At 28.4% G+C, this 10,931-nt stretch overlaps 3 protein-coding genes across 3 annotated transcripts; 1 reads left to right on the top strand and 2 right to left on the bottom strand.

The window, feature by feature from the left end:
• Positions 1-2,446: 2,446 nt before the first annotated feature.
• LOC116772567 (E3 ubiquitin-protein ligase RNF146) lies at positions 2,447-4,353 on the bottom strand. The gene is made up of 6 exons (XM_032664797.2): positions 4,190-4,353; positions 3,907-3,992; positions 3,662-3,818; positions 3,297-3,488; positions 3,050-3,230; positions 2,447-2,610 (listed from the first exon to the last, which is right to left on the bottom strand). Exons 1-6 carry the CDS (start codon positions 4,206-4,208, stop codon positions 2,520-2,522), a joined length of 726 nt encoding a protein of 241 aa, XP_032520688.2. The 5' UTR covers positions 4,209-4,353; the 3' UTR covers positions 2,447-2,519.
• A 3,428-nt stretch (positions 4,354-7,781) lies between these two features.
• Positions 7,782-9,379, bottom strand: LOC116772628 (uncharacterized). The gene is made up of 4 exons (XM_032664864.2): positions 9,110-9,379; positions 8,569-8,808; positions 8,131-8,295; positions 7,782-8,058 (listed from the first exon to the last, which is right to left on the bottom strand). The coding sequence occupies exons 1-4, from the start codon at positions 9,224-9,226 to the stop codon at positions 7,921-7,923; spliced, it is 660 nt and encodes a 219-aa protein (XP_032520755.1). The 5' UTR covers positions 9,227-9,379; the 3' UTR covers positions 7,782-7,920.
• Positions 9,380-9,719: 340 nt separating this feature from the next.
• On the top strand, positions 9,720-10,476 carry LOC116772667 (gamma-aminobutyric acid receptor-associated protein). The gene has a single exon (XM_032664921.2). It carries the CDS (start codon positions 9,843-9,845, stop codon positions 10,194-10,196), a length of 354 nt encoding a protein of 117 aa, XP_032520812.1. The 5' UTR covers positions 9,720-9,842; the 3' UTR covers positions 10,197-10,476.
• Positions 10,477-10,931: the final 455 nt, after the last annotated feature.

The raw sequence follows: 10,931 nt of genomic DNA on the forward strand, positions 1-10,931 counted from the left end.
TTTTATTTTACAGATCATAAACAGTCGTTTATGACAATTAATAGAAATATTCCCTGTTGTGACTTCATCTAAGTACGAAAGAGTTTAATATTAAGGTTCAATAATGAAACTCAGGTTCTATTGATATGCATCGGTGAATCAATTAATGTTTCTCATATCAATTTTATTTTTTATTTTCTATCTGTTCCTAGTTTTTTTTTTTGAAATCCACTTGCACGTCTGTTTTTGAAGAAGACTACTCGTATGCAAAGTTTTAATAAAACCGTTTAAAGAAGTCTTCCACATATGAGGTTATTCAATCTCAATAATTTTATGATACACTACTATCAAATCTACAGTTACGTTAAAGGTGATTTGATATATTTTTTCCCGATATTTTTTATACAGTAGTTTTTTTTTTTTTAATCAGATGGTCAAAGCAAATTGTTACTGCATTTTGAATCACCTATGAATGTCGTCTAGAAACTTAATCATAGAATTTAAATTATTACAGAAAACAAATTATAACTGTTATTTAAAAAAAGAAATCTAGAATCATTCAATATAATTCAAAACTGAAACTGAGGTCAACGAAATTTATCAAACAACTTAATCTAAATATAAAACCTAATTTTGTTGCCTACTTTATTTTCACGCAATAGTTTCTAAAAAATAATAATCTGACAATGATAAATACCTAAACAAATAATAAAGCTTTGTTGAAATTAACTAGAAAAGGTTTTGTCATATATATCTGAAAGTATAAAGATCGGTTGGCTTCTATCTTTTCTACCTTAGGTTTAATCCTTATTTCGGCCTTAGTTTAACTGTTTCATTAGCTTTCTTCTATTACATATGGATTTTTGAAAAAAGCCTAAATATTGAAGGCAGCTTGGCTCCTAATGAATTATTTGTTACTTCTAACATTACCTTACATACAGCAAAAAAGAAAATTACTTTCTAAAATTATAGCAGTTCAAAATCAGTTTTACGTAAAACGATCTCGAGAAGTCAAGTTTATAACGAACTTTAATTACAAAGAAAAGTATTTTTAAGATAGACTAACTTAAACGGATAAGTAAAACTCAGCTTCTTCAAACAATCAAGTGATTATAGTTACATAATACAGAATTTAAAAAGTGTTCCAGTTATTTCGTATATGAAAACTTTTTATTATATGTTTAAAATGTAAAGTGTATTTATTTCTTAACTTTGCAATATTTCTTACCACCGCATGGACAGAAATTATAGATGATGACTACATTTTTGGACGGCTGTCAATTTGACATAATTGAGTACACTTCAGAAATCACTTTGGATTTTTGACATTTCCCGTAAATAAATGTTTATTTAAATTTATTTAAACAAAATACATTCTATGAAGGAAGTTACATGGTTATACTGCAAAATCAGGATAAAGCACGTTTAGTAGTTAAGGTTAAGACTTTGTTTAGAAACATATGTTTTAATTTAATTTGATGAGGTTAAACTGTCTAACCTTAAACACTATGTAATTTTTGCAGATACAAAATGCAGAGAATAATTTCGTTAACAAAAACATTACTGGCAAACCAAATACCTCAAGCAAGTTTGAAAACGTTATCTGCCAATTTTAGCTTATTTAGCAATGTAAACCAACCAAAATTATTACCAACATTTACACCGAGTGTTAATCCTGTTTGTGGTTTCAAAGTCAAAGGAAAGGTTAGAAGACGTTGCAAATCATGTTATTTTGTGAGGAGACAGGAGCGACTATACATAATCTGCCCAGAACATCCAAGGCACAAACAAATGGCCCAAATGCAAAAACCGTACAACACCTGGATATTAACTCACGCAAGTCAAAGCAAATTGCGACCCTGGTGAAGAGTATTGAATGTAGTTAGTTTAGAATCTGATAATAAACAGCAAATTTAGTTGATATTTCTTTGATTTATTTCGTAATAATCCATGGATAGGATAACTGTTATGAATGGTATGAAATAAACAAAAACATAATACAAAATAGATCTATTTTTGAACAATAGTTCATAATCCTTTCACCCCATCGCTTATAAAGTAAATACTATGAAAATAAACACAATTTTTATCTCTACATCTAGTACATTTCAATCACTTAATTATTAACAACATTTTTGGGGATAAGAAAATATAACGCCAGGTGGATTACCTGTTCTTAATTCTCAAAAAGATATAAACATTTACATGACTAAAATAATACAAGTTAAAGGTTCTTATCATTGCAAATTTCATATATTACTCTAATAAATCAACTATGATGTATCTAACAAAAAATCAATAGCAATATTTCAGTGTACGGCAACAATTTTCTGAGAAGTATAATACCTTTTAAATAATATTATTATTGATAATATGTACAACAAAAATTAACTTTCGTCTTAAATGATAAAGTTTAAATATTGTCAGGTTCACAAATTAGAATCAAATATGTGAGAAATAATACATCTTTTAACCAAAATAAATAATATAATAGTACAACTACTTTGACAATGAAATCAAACATGTTTTTCCTTGTACGGTCATGTGTCTTCAGACGATGGTTCATCATTTTCATTTAATGAACTAACATGGCTTCCGTCTACGGCATTGTTATGTTGCAGAGTGATATTCCTGAAATAAATACATGTTACATTTAAATTATAATTAAAGTGTATTTGCATTTAAATCTATTCTTAAAAAAAGTGACCTAATCATTGTCCTTCTAAGAATTTTTACAAAAAGTTTTATAGTTAATATATGTATTCCTCTTAAACATTTTTCTTTGATACATTTTTACTCATTTTTAATTTAAATAATACAATTATACCCATATTAGGTTGTTACAATGAATTTGAAAGTTTATGTACCTATGCATTTAAGTTTGCATGAATTAGTTCCCATTTCTTAATCAATAATTATTGATTATATATTATTATCTATATTAATCAATGATTATTGAGATTATAATCTATGTAAATATGAGGTGTATGTGTGATGATTTATAGGGTTTTTTTTTAAATACTCTGTTGACTAAGTCTACTGTACTTGACCAATATGTGGTCATTCTCACCTTATTCCATCCGATAAACTCTCAATGGAGCTGTTGTCAACTTCAACCAAAGATTCCTCACTAACATTGATTACATCTATTTCGTTACCCTCCTGTAGACTGTTAGTATTTTCATCTCTTACATCCTGCCCAGTTTGGCCACTTTCTTGTTGTGGATCAAGTCTCTTTATGCCGGCAATACCTATAATAAAAGAAAAACATAACAAAAGAAACCATTTCTTGTTAACAAGGAGGTTGTATGTCATACCTTTAGAGGGAAATGTTGGTATATCTCGTTTCACTCGTCTCAATTTTGTTGGATCACTTCGTCTTATTTGAACCATGTTTTGAAAATCCACACAGTAAATGGTACCGGCCAGTAGCAATAGACACTCGCTGACCCCCGATGTGAAAGCTGCTTCTAAGTCAGCATTGCTCCTTTCTTCATATTTCCACCAACCTTCAAATGACAATATTAAATTGTGTCAATCATATCAATATGAGTATTTTTATATAAGAATGTATAGACTCACACTATACAGAACATGCTAAGAATACAAAAAAAAATTAAGGGACATGGTTAATTCTTAACAAAATCATCTTAAAGCATAAAGAATTTATTAGTTATATTACCATTTCTACCCTCATAATACCACTGATGTTTATTATTATCACAATCTTCATCAACTTCATCCAATGGCTGTTTCTCTAACAAAATTGGATGATCAAAATAATCCCTTGGGATATGAGTTCGACACATGGCACATTTCTTACTCTGTATTGCAATACCCTATAATTGAGAAAAAACATATTAGACCCATTTATTAGACTCATTTATTGTGAAAAATGATGTTTACAATGCATAAAATACTACTTACCTTTACACAAAGAAAACAAAATACATGACCACAAGGTAGCTGTGTAGGGTGATGAAGTTTTTGCAGGCAAATAGCACAATCTGGTTCTATAAATTAATAAAGTCATAATAATATTTAATAAAGATGAATTCGACTGTTAAGTATTTAAAAAAAGGTTCCTCGTTGTTAATCTTAAAACTCTTACAAACTCAGACGTGCAGTAAAATACTAATTTATAAAATTGGAGCTATATTTTTGCTTGGTGATCCAGTTGCAATTAATTTCGAAGCTTTGCTACTTTTACCTGTATTTTCTTTTTCCATAACTTAAAGAGTATTATTGAAGCAATCCAAATTTATTTTTGTGTAAACATAAAAGTTTAATTTTTTCGCTATTTACCAAACATTTTTGTTTTATTTACTTCTATAGGTAATCGCTAGAGAAAACAAAGTTCTAAACAACTGTCACTGTCATTGAAGTTGAAACCGTAACTGTCACTTGAAAGTTGAATATCATAACATAGGAGAGTCACTTGAAGCATGAGAGGTTAGTACTTTTTACATAGCCATATTTTAAACACACAAACAAACAAACTTTTAATATCTTGCAATTAAGTCACTTGAAATTATTAGTCGGATTTAAATAATTTTCCAAATAAACCCCGCAAATCCCCGCCGAGATTTATAAATTTTTAAAGACTTAAAATACTAAATTATATGAATAAGGAAGTTCAGAAATTTCTGGAATAAAAAATACTTGTTTCGTATTTTATACTAATATAACTATAAATTTATAAACACAAATAATCAAAATATTTCTTAAATACTCCGCATGTATTCACAATTGCCTTTGGTTTTGGATATCAATAACTAAACTTTGCCTTCAATAATTAAACTTGCCCTTTGCAATTAAATTTTTCTTAAAACCTTCTAAGGTTTTTAATTGTCTCGACATCTAACTCGTACTGTAATTATATTATCTTCTAGCACATCTTCTCTATGAAATTTACATCCTGCCCTACCCAGGAATTATACACTTACAAGTGTAACAAAACTCCAAGAGTTTATTAGTTTTTTTTTTTTTTATAATAGACAATTGTTGTTTTTTTATGAAATATAATAGGTAATTAGGTACTGAGGTAAACATGTTTAAACTACCACTATCTAATGAGATAAAAAGAAAATTTTGTCTCACCTGCATCTCCCTCGTACAAAGCACACTTTAAATAAATGATATAAATTAACGAGCGCCTACAAATTTCCGTATGCCTTATTCTTTATTGTTCAATTACTTTATCATAACTTAAATACTAAGATATAGTTTATTTTCTCTACTCTTTAAGTAATTGCTCCGTAAGATCCAAACAATACCTAACTCTTAAAAACATACACTCATTTTTCCTCCTTTAGGTAAGTTTAATTTTTTTATAGTTATATCATATGGAAAAACTTTTTATTCATTGACAGATATGCATATTCATTGCCTACTTTCTAGTTTCTAGGTTAAAATTAAAGTATTTCACAATCTAAATCTAACAAGTATTTCTGCTGGTTTAGTTATAATTTTTAAGCATTTTTTAAGTTTTTATTTTAATAATTTTAACGTTACTGATTTAAACGAACTCCTGAACATGTACTTAACATCAAAGCAAATGAAGATGTAATTATTTTGGTTACCAATTATAATTTCCTACTCAATAATATTTATTTTATACGAAAAAAAAACTTAATTTGATAAGAGCATTATAATTCATACATACTTTTTTCAAAGGCATTCTAATACGACGATTTGTCATCCTCATGATAATACGAATCATCCTCAAAGAAGGAAAACTCCAATCAAAACTTTTAGTTATATAAAAAAGGTTTAAGGTATACGAGTCATTTAGACTTTAGAGATTATATACCAATATAGTCAAAAATTTTATTCCAAAAAGCTTTGATTTTCATGAAATATAATAGTTGTTTAAATTCCTTTACAAGTCAAAAATCTTATTAGATTGATATCCAGTTAAAATATAAGTTTTGAAATCACAACGTACATTAATTATATCTTGACGAGTTTTGATTAAAATTGTCCAGTGGTCATTCTTGTGACATTGATGTTGTAACTAGAGTCTAGAATAACTATCTTAAATAATCGTACAACAAACAGATTCGATACAGATATTTGGTCGTTGTGTTATTAAATATACTATTATTTTAAATAGAAGTAATAAAGTAGTCGTAAACGAATAAGAACCTTATACAGTTAGTGCGAAGTTTTTTGCCATGAAAAATATCAAATACAATTAAATATATAGAAACCACAACCAGATGTTAACGGTAGACACCTATATGTACAATTCAAAAATACCTAATCGATTTTAAAAGATCATTGCTGTCACTTTTTACAAGGATGTAATTCAAGTTACAATATGATGGGGAACTTATTTCGGGGAAAGTATATGTTTTAGATCTTTATATGACGTAGTTCGTGGTAGTTTCATTTTATTATTTATAGTATTTTGTTTCATATTTTTATTTATATTTTAAGCTTCCATCGTATATTAGCTGAATGCTTTAAAAAGAAAAGGCCGTTGTCTTCGGAAGCATTTTAAGTATTATTATTTATAAGCATTTTATATTAGAGTGTGAATAAAGTTGGGAAGAAACGTAACGCGAGGTTATGAGGAAAAAGGGCCCTGAAAAACTGATCACCGTCGTCCAAAGACATTCTTTATCTAAATACAGAAACATTCCCGCCCTTTGGCTATAGGATTTAGGATCTCAAGAGAGGAATGTTATATAACAGTAAAATTATTTAAAGTATCTTGCCTTTTCGAGGTAGTTTTTTTAACAATAAATTTACTCTATTTAGAGGACAACATTAGTAGAATCTTTACCTAACATTTTGTAGAAAGCATTTCATTTTCCACTATTATCTCTCATGCAATACAACCTTCAAAAAAGTCGACGTGTAAATAATAGAACTTATAATAGATCCTGTTATTTTTGTTTTATTTTCATGAAAACTGTCCGACGACAAGGATTACAATTATAATTTTCGTCCAATCTTTAATTTCGTACATTTTCAATACAGACATTAATAGAAGATTTAGGCGATTCTGCTTCAAACGCAACCAAAAAAATTAATACTTTTAAAAAAGGAAAGTTTTATGTAAAAATTTTTTTTTATTATATTCTTTTGGAAAAAGTATTTATATAAAAACATTCGTGCAAAACTTTCTGTATAAACACGTCACCATTCATCAAAATCAAAACAATGTTTTTCCACACATAAAGGACTGACAAATTCATAGTTTTTTATTTTATAATATCAATGTACATAATCACAATTACCATTATATATTAATTATCTCAGACAGATCATATAACATTACTTTTATAAGATATTTTTTAAGTAATAATCTGTTTTTAAATCACCTTTTTATATTGAACAAAATTTTTAACCCTATATGGATAACAAGTTGTAATTGAAGGGATTCTTTTTAAAAGTACACAAATAAATTATCACAAATAATTTAAAATCACTAACTTTATAAGTTAAAAATGAAAATATAAAACAATTAAATTCAAAATAGATAGAAATAAAAATTGCATAGCACTTTGTATGTTGCATCTCATGCAGACGTGAGAAATTCGTAGACGCAAATAACTTGTTACTACAATCTCATACTGAGATTTTTGCATTGTAATTCCTCAAGTAATGCCATTTCTCGTCCAAACCTCAGCTTACATTGACCGAATACTTTATCAATAAACAAATGAGGAGCAAAATTAAAAAAAATATTTAAATATTATTCTTATTAAACATATCAAAGTTTTGGATAAAAAAATTAGCTAATAATTCGATAAATTCAATTAGGATAATATGATTGAAACACAAAAACGGAATAATTTTATTGAACAATTTATTACCCCATTTAAAAATTGAATTACACAAAGTAAACTGGAATGAAGTGCCAAAGAAAGATTCTCATTTGATACATATGTTTTGACTTATCTAATTGAATTAAGTAAAAAACTAGACAAGTTACTTGTCTCTCACCATGATGAGATCATTGAGGTCTAGCGCTACACATATTTCCTTAGAGTCAGTCTGGGGATTTCTGTTCAATATTTCTGTGATGGGATAGTAATTATCTCTGTTATCAACATTCCAACCAGAATACTGGAAAAAATATATATAATTGTTTATAATTAAATTTACAATATTATTTTTATTATATCATTATAATCTTACCACACATGTGCATTTGTGTAGAATCTTTCCGTTAGATTCCATCGGAATGAATTTCTGCAATAATGCCTTTCCATCAATTTTCCAAAGGTTGAGTTCGTCCAGTTTAGATATCACTGTATCACCATCCCATTTAACATCGGATTTTAGTAAAACAAAGTTACCAGACTGTAAGAAGCGAAATTTATGAAATCTAATAAAAAAAAAGTACAATAAATTAAAATAGGTTGTAAGTATTTAGTGAATGTGAACCTAGTAGACCTTAGGTGGAAGTCACTTCATTGGTTATATACAAATAAATATAATGCCAATAGTAATATTTTAAATAACTAATTCTAATATATTCCTTGAAAATGGAATGGGTAGAAACCTGTTACTTCAAGTTGATTTTTTGTTGACATGTCAATAGATATCATACAAGACAAAACTTATAAGACTTACATGGAAATGCTTTGGTATATCTTTAGATTGACTTGAGTCAGATTTATTTCCATCAGAGCCATTTTTCTCATCATCCGAGCCCTCTTCGTCTTCTAGTTCTCCTTCTTCATCCTCTGCCTCATCATCCTCTTCACCTTCACCCTCACTTTCTTCTGATGATGAGTTTTTACGTTTCTTTTTAGAATTGTTAATGGCAGCTTTTGATGTTCGTTTTCTGCCACCGCGAGCTGGTTGTTCATTCTGCAGAATGTAACGAGCGATAAGATAATTTAGAATATCTTAAAGGAGTGATGGTGTATAGAAAACGATATCCAAAGAAAATAAAATACCGCCCAGAATTATTTAATTCTAATAATGAATAAAGTAAATATGACAACACAGATTATCACAACCTAACCTATAGGAATTAATACGCTTATTTTATCCACTTAACCACGCGCCATCATTATTTCGTACAAAATGTAGCAACATAAACAACTTAGTATGTGTAACATTAAATAAAAATAAATTTTTACATCAAACTTCATGACTAAACTCATACCGAATCGGCATCAGGGGTCCAATCTTCACCTGAATCTTGAAATTCTTCTGGCTCTGCAACACCTTCCGAGGCGTCGGATTCTTCGTCTGCCTTTTTTAACGATTTCCTTTTGCGCATTTTAATTAGTTTATGTCTAGCTTTCGAGATAAAATCAGTACACTGCGACCAATTGGCAGATACAAAAATAAACGAAAGAACGCTTCAAGTTTCAACTTGATATTTGTTATAACTTACACCAAGCGTAGAAGCAAGCCGAATCTTGTTAACAGTATTGCCATTAGAAATTATGTTATTTATCAAAACAGATAAATTAAGCAATATATGATTAAAATCTGAAGTTAATAATAATATGAGTAAATATTATACTATCTCTTCATTCTTTTATATATTTTTCACATACATATATATAAATTTATATCAAAATATTTTTAAGACAATTTTATTATTTATATTCATACACAAGACTACCACGAGTCACGACAATATTTTGACAATACAATTTATTTTGTTTTAAAATAAAAACCAAAGCTATCTTTATTTTTATCTGTATTAATGAGAACTTTTTGATTTATTTCTTTATCTGTCTCATTGCTTATTACAAGGCTGTTATTTTACTTGTCATATCAGCTGATTGCGTCATATCATTAAAACAACAACGCAAAAACAAAAAACAAGTCTCAGGCTCCATTTGGCTACATCGTTTTTCAAATTATAGTGAGCAAAAGACACTAAAATGAAATTTCAATATAAAGAAGAACACTCTTTCGAGAAAAGAAAGACTGAAGGAGAAAAAATACGCAGGAAATATCCGGATAGAGTCCCAGTGGTTGTAGAGAAAGCGCCTAAAGCCAGGCTTGGTAACCTTGATAAAAAGAAATACTTGGTACCATCGGACTTGACTGTTGGCCAATTTTACTTTTTAATCCGAAAACGGATTCACTTGCGCCCGGAAGATGCGCTGTTTTTCTTCGTTAACAACGTAATACCACCAACTTCCGCGACAATGGGTTCGCTATACCAGGAACACCACGACGAAGATTTCTTCCTATACATTGCCTTTTCCGATGAAAATGTTTACGGATATTAATTTTAATTTTCTATTTCTTACTATTAATTCACTATTACACAACCATATGTAAAATATGTTTATCCATATGGTTATTTTAGTTGTAAGGCTTAGCAATATTGATGTATTATGTTTAAAAAGGTGATATTTTAATTTTATTTTGCTATTTCATCTCACGACTTTATAAATGCAATGTTATTATAGCACTCGAAAAATACTACATACTGGGGCGAAAGAATTCCATTGTTTAAATTTTGTTTGGTTAAGAGTGTAACATTCAACAATAAATCTTCAAAAAACATCAGTGTCTTTCACTTTCCTTAAATAATAACTATAAATTTGAAAAAAAATCAATGAAATGAACAGACTGCTTTATCTTATCCAAAATTTAGTCGTAAAAAGGTATTTAAGTATTCTAAAAAGTATCTCAAATACCCTAATGTTCTTGTCTCCGACATACTTTTTATTTACTGAGACACCTGTGTAATCTTAAATACATTTATTTATCACACTTGTTGCCAAGTAGGTATATGTCAATGAACGAAATATAACCATTGAATTTCGACCTTCAAAATGTTAAAATTATAAATGTTACTACATATTTAGTTTCTTATATTTCTTCAGTAAGATGTATAAAAGTGGTAAACAGTATATATTTATTTCATAATAATTTTAAGAAAAACAGTTATGACGTAGATATTTATGTATATTATGCTAAAGAACATTGTACTAGATACAGTTGAAGTCGTGTTTGCA

The sequence above is a fragment of the Danaus plexippus genome, chromosome 12, assembly GCF_018135715.1.
Source record: "Danaus plexippus chromosome 12, MEX_DaPlex, whole genome shotgun sequence".
Classification (NCBI taxonomy): Eukaryota; Metazoa; Arthropoda; class Insecta; order Lepidoptera; family Nymphalidae; genus Danaus; species Danaus plexippus.